At 43.8% G+C, this 18,251-nt stretch overlaps 1 protein-coding gene across 1 annotated transcript; it reads right to left on the bottom strand.

Annotated features, from left to right (window-relative positions):
• Window positions 1–329: 329 nt before the first annotated feature.
• On the bottom strand, window positions 330–12,103 carry LOC128484148 (adhesion G-protein coupled receptor F3-like). Its single transcript, XM_053460469.1, has 16 exons — window positions 12,068–12,103; window positions 11,024–11,188; window positions 10,233–10,409; window positions 8,863–8,966; window positions 8,429–8,487; window positions 8,207–8,337; window positions 7,641–7,868; window positions 7,133–7,354; window positions 6,576–6,707; window positions 6,032–6,231; window positions 5,159–5,341; window positions 3,609–4,988; window positions 2,530–2,568; window positions 2,305–2,340; window positions 1,217–1,296; window positions 330–582 (listed from the first exon to the last, which is right to left on the bottom strand). The coding sequence occupies exons 1-15, from the start codon at window positions 12,093–12,095 to the stop codon at window positions 1,219–1,221; spliced, it is 3,162 nt and encodes a 1,053-aa protein (XP_053316444.1). The 5' UTR covers window positions 12,096–12,103; the 3' UTR covers window positions 330–582; window positions 1,217–1,218.
• Between the last annotated feature and the right edge of the window lie 6,148 nt (window positions 12,104–18,251).

Below are 18,251 nucleotides of genomic sequence, written 5' to 3'. Positions count from 1 at the left end.
CACGGATGAACAAACAGTGCTTTTTTGAAGCAGAGATGCGTGGACACTGTGGAAATTAAAACTCGTGGTTTTTGTTTACCATGACATGTTTAAAGTATTTATCATCTCCTGTCTCTATAAAGGGTCTAAAAGAAAAACATTCCAAAGAACATTTCCTTTGAGGCTATTGACTCTGAGGCAGTAAGCCCCCCCCATATACATTTACTACATATATCCTAATTAAACAACACACCATGAGAAGGCTGACAAATTCAAACATCACAAGTGTGTGAATGAAGTGTTTCGCAGACACAGATAATTCATATTTGAAGCAGTAGACCTCTTTCCTCTAACATTAGGATTTCTCCAAGCAGGGTTAAGTAAAGAGGTGTGTATTTTGAGTGAATCTAGGCTGTTTCCTAACATTCTGTGTATAGTGAATAAACCCCACCGACCAGCAGTCCATTGACTTGTTGCGGACATTTCTGTTAAACACCCTAATCTAGAATCTTTGTATCCAGGAGAAGTCCTCTTCCGTTCATTTATTGTTAGCCGTGTGTTAGTTGCCTGCGGTCTGCTGCGTCCCGCTTTTCATATTTCCAGCTTGGTTCTGGGAAGAAAGGAAATATTTTTTTTTTGCCATGTTATGAACCCCCGGTTCCATCTCTGGGTGGGATCCCCTCCACTACCCTCTCACATTACACCCACTCCCCAGCCCTTCAGATATAACCGGGACTACCTACTTAATACAGCCGGGCCCCCTTCCTCCCAGTTTTCGGTGAATCTAGCTGTTATTACAACACTGAAAAGTCTCTCATCAGATACCCAGGGCCATCTTGGATAGGTGTCAAAAGGGGCACTTGTCCTAGGATTACCCTAGGGGCCTACGGCAGCTGTCCACCTCAACACTCGCTACGGTCTGGATGCAGAAGATGCGTGACAAAGGTATGTGCAGCCACCAGCACACGCTCCTCCATTAGTGATCCATCCGTCATATCCAGGCGCCCAGACCATTAAGGAGGAATCTACTCTACTTCCCTTTGTTTTTTGATGCTACAGTTAAAACACTACAGAGCGAAATTATTTCTCAATGCTTATCTAGAAGAAGAGACCCAAGGAGTCCCTCGCATATTAGAGCTTAGAACGTCTCGGCGTTTGGCCAAACGTGGCATCTCAACTAGCAAGGAAATCAGAAAAAACTTTTTTTTTGTTTAAATATTAAGTGATGTGAGCTCACCGCTACTTTTCTTTCTTCAACGAGGAACCTGTTTTGCTTGGAGCCTCAGAGACGGACATCACGGTGGTTGTGGAGGTTGGCTGTAATCGCAATGAAACGAGTCAACAATCAATGAAAAAAAAAAACATAATAAAAAGTCTACTTAAAGGCAAAAAAACTTAAAACTTAAAACTGCTTTTCAAAATGTATAGAGCAAAACAAAGCATAAAACACGTGCTGCTGTTCGTTGAATGAAGGGTTTTGTATATCTATGGTTTGATAGGTCAGGTTTAATACTTAAAGGGACAGTTTAATGTCCCTGACAGCCCCACTTTCAAAGAATGTATATTAAAGTACCCTGTGAGTATCCCTAACCCTCTATGAGTTATTTAATATACATTCTACCTGAAGGGGGGAGGTGATGCATTTGGCGGAATGTAACTTCTGCAGGGCATTGGGGGGGGGGAATGCATTTGAATCCCCTTGGTATTTGCAAAATGGATCGCATTAAAGGTTAAAGGGACCATGCATCTATCATAGGCATTAAAGTGCACGTGACGGCTGAACGGTCCCTTAAAAGGGACACCGTGCCATCATACGCACTTTGTGGTTCCTCTTTGCAGAATTCCCCCAAAAGCCCATGGGCTCTCTTCCCCATCCCCTGATTCCTAGGCCAGAACAAACACATCTGCTCGCCAAAGCACATGCATGCTATACTCACCCCTAGCTGGCTCCAAGAGTTCCAGGGGTCCAAAGAGACCCCCCATGCGCATATGCAGAAATATCTCCCATTGAAATCAACGGGACCCCGGAGGGGGCAACTTCTCAGTATAGTTAATATTTCATATGCATTGTTTATCGGTGGGGGTCCTAAGTCTTAAAAATAAAAACGTTTTTATTTTATGCAATGGTTGCTGCAGCGAGGCTCCAGCAGGTGGCTGGGTAAGTCGGGGGTTCTATTGGGCACCGACCCACCAGCTATTGGCCAGGCGGCCTTTCTGGGTCTGTGCCACCCTTTTTTCCATAAAAATATAAGACTTGATAAGGTTTTAAGTACAAAAGATAGAAACTGCTCAGAAATAATAAAAAAAGTGGCAACTTATACGTACAGTTGAGGAAACCTTGGAGCAGAGCGCCTCCCGCACCTAAATGTAAATTTAGAGAAATATTACAATTTTATCTTTTTATAATTGTAGTTTCCACACAAAAAAAATTCCAGTGCATCTCATTAACCCTTAGTGTTTCTAAGGATAGTGGAGCCAAACAAAGCCCCAGAAAGTGCCACTTCATGTGGTCCTTGAGTTTGAGGGTCCCGGACCGCTTTAACAACTTACCTTTCTTTCTGTTAGACAAGTCAGCAAAATAAAGAACCCCTGTAATAGAAAGAAACACACACGATGCGATTAACGATAGACACACAATATAAGAATGGGTAGCTTCAGCAACTTATAACCGAGTTAGTTCGTTGACACCTTCCATTGGGCCAACGTACAAAAAGGATAGAAAGTTTTCGGGACCTCGGAGTTCTCTTCTTCAGGTCTTGAGGTCCCAAAAGCTCATACGACTTTTCAACTGAAAGCTCCGGACTCCTTGTAGACTTCACAATAATTCGTTGAGCTCTTAAGTCATAATGTGTTCCATACAGAATTACAGCGGCATTAGAAAGCAGACACGTCGCCAGCCAGCGGCGTGTGATTTACTCTGATCCATTCGCTTTTACGTCACTCGCCCTGAAATCTATCACAGATTGCGAGCTCTTCTCATTCTGCCCCAGTCGTAAAGCGTGTTAATGCCATTTTCGGTTTGTAACAGTTTTATGGGGGCACCCTATAAATATATGTAACCTAACTATCCCGCTGACATTTCCAAGGACCAAGTGTATGAACTACAACTCTAATAATGGCGTGTACAGGGGGGGGGACATATTTAAAAGGAAGATATATACCAAGAATAAATTCTTTAAAAAGAAATAAAAAAAGAACGGTTAGACTACAATAACAATAAGCCCCCAATTACATATGATAAACGGTAGTGTAACTACAAGGGTCACAGCAGGCAAAGGCTTAAAGCTGCCCTCAGGACCAGGGGGGTGCGGACCGCCAAGTAAAAGTGCCCCTGACATGCCCAGTGCCCACCCCGAGGTCAACCGGGTAAATTAAAAGGGAAATCGGGAGCAAAAGTGGGCCTAAAATTAACAAAACATGGACCCTTACCAACTTATTATATTCTTTACATTAAATGTCCTTCTAGATGGCTATTCTAACCCAGACCTAAGAAGGAGCATCTGATCCCAAATCAGGTCTGTCCTGAAACTCCCGGTCTCTTCCGAGGCGTTCATATGACATTCTAAATAATGTATTATGGAAAGGAAAAGCATGATTTTTGCTCAAAACATGATCATTACATCACTAACCTGAAAAGCGTTCATTCCTGCGAATCCATACGTGAAAACCTGTCTCGTAAGATTATCAAGATCGGTCAGCAGGGCGAATCCAAATGACCACGTTAATCCAAAAACCGGCGTTAACACCAGGATGGCCTTCAGGATGCTCTTAGCCGTTTCCCTGTCTTCAGGAGTGTTGGCGTCCGACACCGAGGGTCGGGACAACTTAGCGATGACGACGATAAGCGTAATGAAATTAAACACAATGATCGATCCAGCCGGAATGGCAAACGCGTAGATGGCTCCACTTCCAGGGTTCAGCCAGCAAACCTTTTCGTGCATGTACGTCTCTTTAGGTTTAAAGTACAAAAAAGTACCGGCGGCTATAAAGGCGGGAATAAAGTATCCCATGAAATACGCGAAAGAAACGTAAACCTTCTTCCTGAGGTGGTGGAAAACGAAGAGGAGTTGGTGGAGGAGCATCATGCTTTGGCAGAACGTCCAGAAGAACAGGGCCAAGTAGAAGAAGTGATTCAAGAAAGTGATGGAAAGGCAGATGTATCTGTGCGTCTTCACGGCTGGAAACGCAGAAGACAAGAAGCAGACGTCAGCGAACATTAAAGACAAGGAGATGTTGACGAGCGAGATGTGGCGGAAATAGGAGATGTTGGTCCTAACGACGGATTTCCACACGGCCCATTCAATGCAGACACAAACGCAAAGAGAGAGGATGGACACCCCCAACCCCACCAACGTAATCTCCTCGATTAAAATCAAAGGCTCCACGTTTATGGACATCAGTACCGCAAAGGATGTCAAATGGGTGCAACTGCAAAAGGTTTTGTTGCGTTCCACTTTGGACGTGCAGCCGGAATCTGACCAACTACCCCCCGAAGGCGGATTGGACTGAAAGTCCCAAAAAACACAACGCTGAGAATATTCGGCGTCTGAGTTGTTTATTCCGAACGTCATAAAGATGTCTCCGGAAAAGGAGGAAGAGTCTGACAGTCTGACGGAAGTGGACTGGACGATGCTGTTTAACTGGTGATTGTTAAATTTGCCGGTATTTGCAGGCAGCAGATTTCCGATGGTGTTAAACACCACGCTTGTGATGGTCACATTATTTTGGTCCAGCAGCGAAGATATGGTTTGCTTTCCGATTACCGCGCTCACTCCAAGATCCGTGTCGAAGGTCTTCTCGTAATGTCCCGCCGGGCTTCCTCTCTGGTACGAGCTGCCCTTCAGCTGGATGTTGGGTAGAACAATGTCTATGGTCCCATTTTCTGCCTGTAGTAGCAGACTGAAGCGTTCTACCGACTGCAAGACTTGAGAGGCTTGCGGGCTGTTGTCCTGTTTCCAAAGCGACGAGTGGGTTGTATCGGTGAGGTTACTTGCGACAGAGAGGAAATTCTAAGGGAAAAAAGTAAAGCTGAAGGTTACAGGGTTATAACGGAGTAATTTGGGGTAAAAAAAAAAGACACACGACCGTCAAGATGGGCAATGGGGAACATCCTTCAAACGCAACCCTTGCCAGGCTTGATTCCTTATAAAAAAAATAGTGATACACATGGAATACTTACTGTTACTACAGTTGAATCAAAGACGCTGTTTCCATTTGCAGACACCTTTGCGATGGTCTCGAGAATGTTCACTAACGCAGACACCTCCGCAGCGTTAGTCATACTCGTCCCCTCCGTGCTTGACAATTGCTGTATTATTTCTGGGACTTTTACTTGAGAGCTTCCTAGACCTTGATCCAAAGCCTATAAAAATAATAATAAAAAAGATGTTAAATAGAATATAGGTACATTGCCTGTGCTTGCCTTCCAAGCGTCCCTCCTGGGGTTGTGGTTAGAGGTGAGCATATGGTGTGGGCCTTTACCTTGACTTCAATGCTCTTGTGACCTAAAAATGGGTATTTATAAGGCATTTCTCAAGGTCCAAGAGAAACAGCCCCTCTTGGAGACCCAAAGCTCTGTGCCTTTCCCCTCTTTCCTCCCCTGATATCCCAAGAATGTTTGCTGGGCTTTAATGTTCTACTGCTCTACAAGCCACATTGATGTGCGTAGGAACAAGATGTTAGCTATAGAACCCGTAACAATGTTTCTCAACGCTGATCATCAAGTTCTCGAAAAGCATAGTCCTGGCCAGGATTGGCCATCTGGCAAACCTAGTAAATGCACAACGCCATAGATGGCCCCCCGGTCACTTATCTTTATAGCTTCTTGCGTGGCAGATCTGGCCCTGTAGGGTGCGGCCACCAACTGGGTACATGCGGCCAGTGTCCGCATATTCCCAAAAGTAAATGTATGCGTGTGCGGCCACGGGCCTTAATGTACCACGGCCCATTTTTATCCCCAGTCTGGCCCTGCATCTGTTTAGCTAATGAGATTCTGAAGTCCCATGGGTTCTCGAGCACCTTAGTGGAGAAGTTCTGGTGAGGATCGCCTTACCTTTGCACTGTCTAGAACAGACTGCAGAAGCTGGCTGATGCAGTTGTCTTGTACCGTAAGCCACACTCCACCGAGTGAACAATGCCTAGTCAAGTTTCCAGTTCTCCCACTAGGGCAGTTCGCCGTGGCCCTAGTACCGGCCTTTGTGACGTTCCAGGTAACGCCGCTGCTCACATTAACGGTACAAAACGGGTCTTCGGCTAAGAAAGAAAAAAGTTAGTATTTTCCAATACAGATATAATTTTACTTTCTCCCGCATCCAACGTCTTTGCCAACACAAAATCGACCTAAGAGATGTTAGAACTTTCTACTGTCTTCAGACAACCCTGGCATTTTTTTTTAATGTGCTCAGGGCAAATTAGAATAAATTTCCCAAAATAATTCTCAGAAAATGCTTGCTCCTTTTAACCAAATGTCCTCAAACTATTAAAAAGCCCCCAAAGAGTCTGCTTGCTTTCCCCAGTGGGAGATTAGGCCATAAAATCTAGCACTTCTGATTGGTCCGTTCACACAACCAATAGATAAAACCATTTAAAGTATATACCTTGGATCACGGTGATAGAAATGGAGTTTTCCTTTTTTTGTCCTGCGTTATTGGTGAATACGCAACTATAAATTGTATCTTGTGCCGGAGGAGGGGGAGCCAGCGTATAACACCGTAAATCGGTCCTTTTACCTGCAAATACAGAAATGATATCTACAGATTAAAACCCACTTCTCCAGCAGGCTAGGATGGGGTCAGCTCGCTGCAATTGGCCTTTTTATAATATATAGTAACGTTAAAATGCTTAAAATGTTTGTGGAGCCCCATAATTCGGTGAATAAGGCTGATTGACGTTCCTGGGAGCTTCGTAGTGTTGGCTGCCGGGGGCTCTTGCTCTCCTGGGGTAATAAGGTGATAAGGGGCAGGGATAGCTCCAGTTAGTCGGTGGGACTTGGCAAGTCCCCGGGTAATGCAGATCGAGGAACTCCAGAGAGTTTCCTTTCATTCTTAGAATGCTGGAAGTGTTGCAAGACCATTGTGCCAGATGGAACTCTTGTATTTCTTGGGATTTTTCGCTGACCCTTTTCCTGACCCGGGTATTTATGAAATATACTCACTAGGCTGCGCCTCCTGTGTGACGTTGCCATAAGACCAGGAGACATCATACGTTTCCCCATCAAACGGCACGCAGCATTCTAACGCCGGCTGGGAGGTCTCTCCAGCAGACAGACTCTTTTGAATGGGGTTGACGAAGATCTCGGTGGGAAGGAGAGTAACGTTTACTTGCGCTTTTGCTTCGTGAACCAAGCTGCCGTTAAAAAACTGGCAGACATACGTCCCTGCAAAAAAAAAATATGGAGGACCAATAGTATTTTCATATTGATTCCTCATCATTTTAGCCCATTTTAGCCCAAATCGTCTTATAAACATGGTAACTTTTGGTAACTTTTTGTAACATTATGGATAATCACGTATATATTGGAATATAATTACCCTTTACACATCCATTATATTTTATCGATCGCTACCCTGGAAAGTTATTCTTGAATCATCAATCCACTATATATATATATATATATATATACCGTATATATATATACAAACACACATTTAATTTCTACCTACCTTGCCACCACTGGTCTGCCTTAATAATCGTAAGTGTAGAGATTGCGGCGTTTGATAGAACCCGGGTGGATATGTCGACGTTCCCTCCGGCACTGTAGATGATGTTACTGCTGTTATTGTTCACCAGAGTCCAGTTCACCGTTAACAATGTTTCGTTGATTTGGCAACTCAGTTGAATTCTATCCCAGTATTTGACTGTCAGCTGTTCGGGTTGTATTGCAGAAATACCTGTAAACGCACGAAATACGTAACATTATAATATTTTTTTTTTTGCTAACAACCACATTACGAAGGGAAAAACTCAATACAAAACAAAACACAAAATCAATAATAAAAAAATAAATAACAAAAAACAAAAAATAAAGTAAAAAATTAATTAAAGTAAAAAAATTAAAAATAAATAAATAATAATAATAAAAAAATAATAATAATAATAATATGAACTAAAAAAAATACTACATAATAGAACTTGATGTTTTCCGCTTGGTAAGTATCATCATGACATAAAGTAACTAGTTTCCTCTTGTGATACTCTGAGAACGTCACTAAATATCTGCGAAGAGTACCTGATGTAGAGAGCTGGGATGAGATAGCATTGGGAATGGACTCTACGGCCAAAAGGCTATTGGCTTCCAGCAGCTGGGAGGACACCGGAGCAGCCACCATCATCCTGTAATTCGCGACGACACTTCCTGGGCTTTGGCTAACATTAACGGAGAAAAAGAAACCACCGTGTGATATATCATAAAACATATGGATAATTCTGTCCCTACGCAACTCATTCCTACCTGAATCCAACCACCGATACATTCAAGAGGTTGCAGTTTCTTGTATAAGCATCAAGCAGCTAGGAGACAAGAAAACATGGCGCAAGTTAGGACCTCGTGACTCTGAGCATATCCGTCTCCTGGTTCAATGGGAAGGACACGTGGGTCTCCTGTATGGAGCCTATGTCACAGTTAAACATCGAAACATAGAATGTTTCATCTCGTCACCCATTTTTCCTGCTCGTACCTTAATCAGTGGGTGGTCTCGTCATAGATTCAGGAGCCGTATGACTATTCCATGTGTGTTTAACACCCTCACTGTATTACCCTCTACCACTTCCCCTGGAAGGCTGTTCCATTTATCTACAACTCTCTCAGGAAAGTAAAACTTGCTTATGTTAACATCTACGTCAGTGTTTTAGTTGTTGTAGGGTCACATTAAGAAGTATACTCACGGCCAGTGTTATATTGTACGCCTTCGCTTTGTATAATGGGCTGGTTTGGTCTTGGAGATCCACTGTAAATATTTCATTAAGTGTAAAGGATCCTGTAAGGTTCACTGGAGGGATAAAGCAAACATCTATCGTTAGGCGCAGAGCAGTGTTTACATTGCGGTTAAAAACACATTTCCCTAATCCTTTAAACCCAAATGTGACCACGGCTGCCACCTTGTTTAGAATGTGATTAATGTTTTACGTATAGTACCGGTATATATACAGAGAGAGAGATACATCCAATGTAGGCGTAGCCTATCTATTCAAGACTTTGTAGGGGTGTCCCATAGGCAAACCTTTAACACACGGGGTAGGAGAGATGGGATTACCAGAGCAATTAGGTCTCTGTACACTCGGGGGCATCAGAGAATGGGCAAAATCGCTTTGTTTCTGCAGCATACATTTTTGGGCAATTTATGTAGTTTCTTGGCTGTTCGGGGGGGGGGCTTTTTTTTTTTTTAATCGGAATGACATTTGGGGGGCATTACCAAAGGGGTATATTCCTGACACCTTAAGGACTCCCCCTTCATTATAGAATTTTTTACAAAGGTTTCCCCAGAGTAAGGGTGGTCTACTAGTAGTAGTAGCAGTAGAGGTAGGGAACTGGGCCTAGGCAGACAGACACTGGCAGATGATAGGAACATGCAGCCCCGTGGAGCTGGACTGAATCACCAATATTGTCTCCAAGCCGCCCCACAACTGCACTAAAATAAACTATTCATTATCGCAGTATTGTATATGAGTAATGAGCACCAATCACAGGCTCTTCTAAACTGTCACTGTCTCCACTGTCACTCCAACTCCCAGCACTCTGTACCTGCTGCTACTAAGTTACAATGGCGTCCGCACATTTATATATCTAACGCTTGTCCCTCCCCTTGCAAATGCTGATTGGCCAGAATAAAAAAAGCAAGGAAAAACTCCAACTGGTTGCTGGACCCATCAATCACAGCCATAACCATCAATAAGACCACCCACATTTTTTGGCTACTTCTACCTATCAGCCCCTCCCACTTTACCTCGCCAAAGAGCGCCAAAATGGTTTGTAATGGCGGCTACACGTGGCGACGAATGTACAAATCATGACGAATTGTCATCATTTTTGCAATTTGTTTTCTTTAGTGTTGTCAGAGATCGCCTCGTTATCATTGAGTCGTACGAATGGACGAAACAGACAATTTTCGTTAACAATAAAGTTCGTACGAAAACGAACGCACGCGTCTAGGGGGCAATAGGTTGGCAAACATACATGCAGATCACAAGCATTCTATAATGGAATGCCACGATCTATGAATACTATGAACGCTGATACATCGTAGCCGGTACTTTACCCTTCTGCGTGGTAACAATGACTTCTCGCTCACAGAAAGGGATATTATCGTCCGGCACGAGAATGCAGGAGCAGAACGAGGAGCCGTTACAAGCCTGGTACACGTGGCACACGGTGATATTCCATCGGTACCCTGCTTTGCAAGCGCAAGACTTCACTGTATCCGTAACGTTGCACTCTAGAAAAATATCACAATAGTGTTAACTGACGAGTTTTCTGGATACATATAAAGAAAAATCTAATCTCTTCGAACCATCAGTGGGTGTATTCATTCATTCATTCAGATTCCTCATGGCTGGCACACGCATGCTGGTTGGCAGCACTGCCGGTTGTACTGAACATGCGTCCACCACAAAGCGCATGCTCTTTCCGTTAGTGCTGCTGTTCAGGTCTGAAATCAACCTGCATATGTCCCATGCATTTTTTAATTCTGTATTAACCTCTACCACTTCTGATGGGTGGCTGTTCCGCTTATCTACCACCCTCTCAGTAAAGTAAAATTTCCTTTTATCTAATTGTCTGACCCTAGTTTTAGTTTACAGCCTCTTGTTCTAACATTTTTCTTCATATGAAATAAACTTGCATTTTGTTAGATCCATTTATGCACGTACCTTCTACCTTGATATTTATTACTTTAAGCATACACAATTATTTCTCACATCTCACTGTACAGAGCTATGGAATATGATGGCGCTATATAAAACAATAAATAATAATACATACATGGATTATATAATGTCCATGTTTTGGGTTGATATGGGTGCATCTGGTTCTCATACATGCGCTACCTACCTGTAGTTATTGAAAGCTGCACTAGAGTGACTCTCAGGGTCGAGTTTAGGGCAAGTGAGTACGGTAGAAACGTGGGATTCATCAGAAAACTTTCGGCTGCATCAGCGGAGGAACCCTCTAGAAGAACATCGGTGTACAACATGTACTCGTGCATGACTGCCGTGGCTGGAAGAAATACGCAAAGAAGTGTGTTATGGAAACCCGGAACCTTGCTAAGTGAAAAGTTCTTTGAATTCTGCACCTAGAACCTGATGTAAGAGCGGAGGTTCCAGAGCATGCAGCTGCAAACATCAGCCTTGTCTCAAGGTGCTCTCTGCTGCCATCTAGTAATCTGAAGTGGGACAACAGGGAGATCTGCGACAACTCCAGGTTGTGGGAGTGGCTCACCCCAATCCCCGCCCACTTCTGCATTTAAAATTTGTGTGTGTGGAGCAACTTGGCGCTACTTCTCCTAGGTTGCAATGAGAGCTGATGTGCTAGTACAGTGGAGTCATTGTATATCCAGTAAGGCATTAAGAGCCTCCATGCGCATGACTAGTGCACCTAATATCTAACCCAGGGGCGTCCAACCTGCGGCCCTCCAGCTGCTGCAGGACTGCATCTCCCATAATGCTCTTTCAGCTAAGGGGCTAGCTGAGGAGGATGGGAGATGTAGTCCTGCAGAAGCTGGAGGGCCGCAGTTTGGACGTCCCTGATCTAACCGGATACTGATTGTCTAGGCACCTCCCACATAGCTATTGGCCAATGAGGTACAGGTTTGGATTATGGGGTGCCATTAGTGATGTCTTTCCCCTCTTTCCTCCCCGATGTCCCTCTTATTTACCCTATAATGAGTTAATTGTTAAGAAATCAATTATTGTCCTTCTTCTAAATCTCTTGATTACATCAGAAGCCATCAATCAGTCACAAAGTCATAAAAAGTGGCTGTAAAATCCCGCTCTTTGCCGCTTCTCCAGTTACCACCCAATAAAGTAAGGTGTCCCTCATTGAACATTTCAAAGATTGGAATTTATGCCTGGTCAAAAAACTCAGCGTTTAACTTACACAACTGTCTTCTGATTCTGTGCTTCATCGCGTTTGCCCCCTATGTAAAACAAAACATAAATACACATTTGTTTCTCAAAATTTACCAAATTTTTTTTTCACAATTGCACATTAAGGCTGACTTGGCCCCTGGAAAAAAAGGTGGTTGCCCTACTGTCCTGCAAGCAATGAGGATCATGAGATCTGGTCTGGTCAGAATTAGCTCCTCTAGCACTTGCCATGTGGCTATATGGTCCCTTTAACTCCTTGTATTCCAATCTCCAATGTTCATGGTAGTTTTCTGTACTTCTTCTCACTTTCACTATATTGAGTTATTCTATACCAGTACCAGAGATCTGGATATATAAGTCGTGCTGTATAAATAGCATCCATCCGTCCATCCATATAACTTTACCTCTTCAGAAGTGGAAATCATCTTGCGATCTTCATCAGTCCAGTGACATTGGCCAAATCTAAGCGTCGCCAAGCAGAGGAATACAGCTGCAAGGGAGATTTCCATCCTAAAGCACAATGTAAAGCCGTTGTCTTTGTGTATACATGTAAGAAGACACAATTTAGCTGTCCAGTCTGAATCAGAAGAAAACATGATCATCCACACCAACAATTTAGATACATTAATAAACAAAAAGCTATATGAAAGTGAGTGACACAGGCATGGTAAGAGTTAACCTCTGGATTAAAAAAGTAAATGCCCACATAGGACTGTTCCCCCCATAAACACACACATATACACACACTCTTCCTATCTTCTGCTCCCCCTCTCCTAGGGAACACTAACCCTAAGCTCACTTTACTATGCACCCGCGCTTAACACCGTACACTAACACATACCCTCACACACGCTAACACCGTACACTAACACATACCCCCACACACGCTAACACCGTACACTAACACATACCCCCACACACGCTAACACCGTACACTAACACATACCCCCACACACGCTAACACCGTACACTAACACATACCCCCACACGCTTATCAATGTCATCATTAAACCCCTGTCAACTTCCAATACTTCTCCTGATGGAGGCGTTATCAAAAGGGAAAAACAATATGTTGTTTACCTATTTGTGTTCTGATTTACTGAACTTGTTGAGCTGTTTGTATTTATTATTTTGTAATTATTATCAATTATAAACATCATTCATTAATCCATTTTGCCATAACCAGGGCTGGCGATGATGAGGCGTCCCTGGCACTTTAAGGCCAGCGGTCACATGATGAGTGCGGTAATGTGCCATTTAATACTTTTGGGGGCTAACTCCGCCCCTTGCATGGCAAACCGCCAATTGTATTGAAAGCCCCAACCTTATATGGCTAGGCCCGCCCCTTCATAAAGTCACTCCCCCAGAGTAACAGTCTCTAGATAGCCTGTTTATATTTAATGCTTATGTAATCTGTTTGATCTGCAGCGCTCTGTGGAGGAGTTTTCTCAGAGCAACCCCTTTGGACATGTGACTGAATCCACCAATGACAGGAAGGGGTTGTTTTTTCCAGAGAAAGGAGGGAACAGTCTGAGGAGAGAAAAATGGACCCCGAAGAGAAAGCGGTTCCTGACACGCCAGAAAGATATTAAACTGCTGCCTAGCGCTCTGTCTCACATTAGAGTGCGCTTATAGACTGTATATGAGAAAGACTGCAGCAACCTGCGAACAGGCAGCGTGGACAGGTGACACGCGCATGCATCTTATACGAGCGTCCCAGCATCCAACAGCAGAGGGCCGGGTTCCAGGAATCCTGAGGTAAAATACAGAGCTTATGTAATGTTCACCAGCCTGGAGAGCCAGATGTAGACAGGTTCTGCAGACAGGGGCCCCGCACTCAAGCACCAGCTGGGTACCCAGTGACGAATCCCGGCCTAGCCTGACAGGTCCAGGGGTGGCAAAACCTCTTGGACAATCCAGCACCCCTGCATAATGATCCATGTTTTCTGGGACACATTTCATTTTTACATATTGCTGACCAGCCCAGATCAAATGCCCTGCAGTATGGAGGATGTATAACTGACTAATTTGTTCTCTTCCATACGTCTATACATCCCACATACTGCAGGGCAGCATTTTATCTGGGCTGGTCAGCAATATCTACAAATTATACTTGTCCTGGAAAACATGGCCGACGCGGTCACCCTACTCAGCACAGCCTCCATAGACTACAATAAAAGGTGCTGGGTGCCTTTACGAAGCGTCATATCCCGGCGTGCTGTATCTTAAAGGTACCCAGCACCCTCACTCACACTCTTAATCACTCCCTCTCTTGCTTGAGAGGGAGTGAGAGTGTGAGTGAGGGTGCGTAACAACGAATGTCGTTGCTGAATGGAAAGAGCCCTCCAAATTTCATCCAAACTGAAAAATGAATGGACCAAAAGCAAAAGTGTTTGGTGTTCAGTTACCATTTGTATGCGTTTTAATGTCTCACTGTACGGTCTGCGTTTGAACATTAGAAAAACCTACAGTGTGAAGAGAATTTCATACAGAAAACAGTATTAAAAAATGCACCCAGGGAAGGTAAATGCGATAAATGACCACAGTTATTTACTATAAGTGAAATGTTTCATGAATGATAAAAGATTTCCGGAAGGAGGGTTAGATGAAAACAAGAAACATATATGTAGATTAGAAATCGCACGCGGGTGATCTGAGAGGTCTTTGATTCAGTGAAAAGTATAATGTAAGCGGAAAAATAGAACATTGTGAGTGGATAATAGCTCTGCCTCGTGTAGGTAACACACCTTGATCTACACACGATATTAGCAAACAGTTCAAATAATATAGTTATAGTGTGAATGATCCATACGTGGGGTAACACATGCTTATATGCCCCATACTATCACAATAAAGAAAATCCATGTACACATGCACAAATAATTATATCAGCCGAACATTCTGTCTCTTTCCGACCTGGCCGGATGAGTGTGATGGGAGTCGAAAACCACAGCTCACTTCTCATCCTAATTACAAATAATTGCGGGTTCTTACCTTCCGATAGGATTTTCTTCTGGTCTCTAGCACCCTGGTATAAGCTCCATGCACATACAGACGGGCAACTTGCACGCTCATAGCAGCTGCTGAGAAAAACGGATGCGGAAACACAATAACACGATAGTGATTTCAATAATGATGACATGAAAATGGCCCTAATTATTTGGTAAACATCTCTCGGCTCTGTCAAGTTTGACTAAAGGTATCGTGCGTTTGGCCACGTTCTGTTTGACAAACATCTAGATGTGATTGTGTACAGAGAATTTCCATCAATATTTGAATAGTAAACATGGAAGAAATCAGGAGTAAAATGCATCGCCCAAAAGTAAAACAGACAACCTGTGGTCCAATCATTAAATGCACATTTTCTCACTAAGGAATTATCTCCTAAAGGGGCATATTCACTAAAGCGCGATTTGGATGTGATGACGTAGCCTGGCCTAGGGCCGAAGGTCAAGTGATGGCAGTCCATCTTAGGGTGATCCAACGCCCCCCGGTGTCTAGATAATAGTTCTGGGAATTATGGGCCAAATTTACAGCTTACTATTCAGTTACCAAAATTTCTCTAATTCTCAAACCTTCTAGAGCAGGAAAGATGGGCAGAAAAAATAAAGCCAGAAAATGGATGATGCAGTCCTATCCAAATCCCACTTACGGACAGGGAATACATAAAAAGCCTATAATAAGATCGCAGGTCTTATGGGAAAGTCCAAAACTCTATATGTAGAATTGTAAGTAAAGCACTCTACAAGGCTTTGGACAGTGGCTGAAATCTTTAAAACAGGATGGTCCAGGGAGTAATTGATTAATCGGCACAGATCTCATTTACGGGTGTGGTACATATAACCGATCTTAATACATATACACTGCCCTTATAGACACATACTGTATACACTGCCCTTATACATGCCTGCTGATATACACACACATATACACTGCCCTTACACATGACTGCCCATATACACACATCTAAAATGCCCTTATACACACCTGCTGATACACACACATATACACATACATTGCCCCTACACACTCCTGCCCATACACACACATATACACTGCTTGTACACACACACCTGCCCATACACACACATATACACTGCCATTACACACACCTGGCCATCAATGCACATATACACTGCCCTGAGGATATGACGGCGCAAAGTGCTAGGGAGCATAGAAGCCGATGTCTAAGGTGACAGACCCCAAGAAACTGGTCCTGCTCATTGGACAGCAGGTGCCAGACCAGTCAGACCATTCCATGCCTCGGTGTGGCCCCAGGTGTGGCCCTCATGGAAAGAATTTAAATATCAACACTTCAAATACCCTGGGGTGGCTAACTTTCAAAATTATACAGTATGGTTTAATGGGGTAAATTAGCCGGCTTTAAAGATGTCACAAATAGGACATGGGGCAGTATGACCAGGTTTGTAAAAATGGTTTTAAACCAGTAATACGCTACTTGCTTTTAAGACTCTATAACAGGGGCGTCCAACATGCGGCCCGTGGGCCAAATGCGGCCCGCGAGACCTCGAGGTGCGGCCCGCGTAAGATCGGCAGCCAGGGCAACCGATCTTACGCGAGCCGCACCTCAAGCCCTGCTACTTACGTGTGGGAGGGTCTTCTGGACTGCACAGAGGAAGCGGAGTTCACGTGACATCCTACTTCCTTTGTGCTTTAGCAGAGAAGGCAGAGGGAGGCCGTGCCCCCTGCTGAAGTCTGTAAGCGGCATCGAGGAGCTGCAGTGCAGGTAAGGGGGTGGGGAGGGTGTTTGAATGAGTGTGTCTGATTGAGGGAATGAATCTGTGAATGAATGATTATATGAATAAATGAGTGTGTGTGTGTGTGATAGCATGGATGTGTAAGTGCTGGAACCTAGGCATGATGGGACTGTGATTGCTGTTAGCAATCACACTCCTATCATGCCAAGTCAGCCAGTACATGCTGAAACCTGGCCAGCTGCCCCCCTTGTGTATTGATGCTGCCAGCAGTATGAGGTCTGCACTTACAGCCACCCTGTACCAGCATGTACTGGCTGACTTGGCATGATAGGAGTGTGATTGCTAACAGCAATCACAGTCCCATAATGCCTAGGTTCCAGTATTTACTGGATGGATGTGTAAGTGCTGGAACCTAGGCATGATGGGACTGTGACTACTGTTAGCAATCACACTCCTATCATGCCAAGTCAGCCAGTACATGCTGAAACCTGGCTAGCTGCCCCCCTTGTGTATTGATGCTGCCAGCAGTATGGGGTCTGCACATCACTTACAGCCACCCTGTACCAGCGTGTATTGGCTGACTTGGCATGATAGGAGTGTGATTGCTAACAGCAATCACAGTCCCATCATGCCTAGGTTCCAGCATTTACTGGATGGATGTGTAAGTGCTGGAACCTAGGCATGATGGGACTGTGACTACTGTTAGCAATCACACTCCTATCATGCCAAGTCAGCCAGTACATGCTGAAACCTAGCTAGCTGCCCCCCTTGTGTAGTGATGCTGCCAGCAGTATGGGGTCTGCACATCACTTACAGCCACCCTGTACCAGCATGTACTGGCTGACTTGGCATGATAGGAGTGTGATTGCTAACAGCAATCACAGCGAGCACAGTCCCATCATGCCTAGGTACCATCATTTACTGGTTGCCTGGGTTGCCAGCATTTACTGGTTGCCAAGTCATATTGCTAATTTTGTCCAGTTGTGTGTTACCTACTTTTATTAAAAATGTGAGTTTTTATTATTATTTTTAAAGGTGGGGGTCATTTTCGGTTTTGGCTAAGTGAACCCTGAATGTTTTGGTCCAGAATTTTCATTTTAGTTCATCCCTAGAATAAATCTAGGGAATCCTGAATTTGTAGTCGCAAAACTTTCTAGGCCCAGAAATCAGTGAGAGGAAGAGTAAAGGTTTTGTGTCGTTTACTTTATTTTAATCTGCATATTTTATTAAAGGCCATATTTTTTGTCACAGTGAAAAATGAGTGCGGCCCGCGCACGTATACTATTCTGATGAAGTGGCCCCCTGCAGAAAAAACTTGGACACCCCTGCTCTATAACTTACAAAAAAAAAGCGAAAAACATACAAACACTGGGTATTTCTAAAATTAGGAAAAAAATTAGAATCTACATAGAAGGATTTTTCTATCAGCTTTTGTAGACAAGTAAAAGATTTTTCAAATAAAAATCAGAAAAGGTG

Source organism: Spea bombifrons, chromosome 3 (assembly GCF_027358695.1).
Source record: "Spea bombifrons isolate aSpeBom1 chromosome 3, aSpeBom1.2.pri, whole genome shotgun sequence".
Classification (NCBI taxonomy): Eukaryota; Metazoa; Chordata; class Amphibia; order Anura; family Pelobatidae; genus Spea; species Spea bombifrons.
This window is presented reverse-complemented; position numbering and strand designations above follow the sequence as displayed.

Excerpts from the sequence above, each read along its gene's own strand:
- LOC128484148 (XM_053460469.1), bottom strand. The coding sequence starts at position 12,095 with ATGAAGCACAGAATCAGAAGACAGTTGT. Across the intron at positions 8,338-8,428 it reads GTATCGGTGGTTGGATTCAG|CCCAGGAAGTGTCGTCGCGA; the intron begins GTAGGAATGAGT and ends TGTTAGCCAAAG. Across the intron at positions 5,342-6,031 it reads CTGTTCTAGACAGTGCAAAG|GCTTTGGATCAAGGTCTAGG; the intron begins GTAAGGCGATCC and ends TTATTTTTATAG.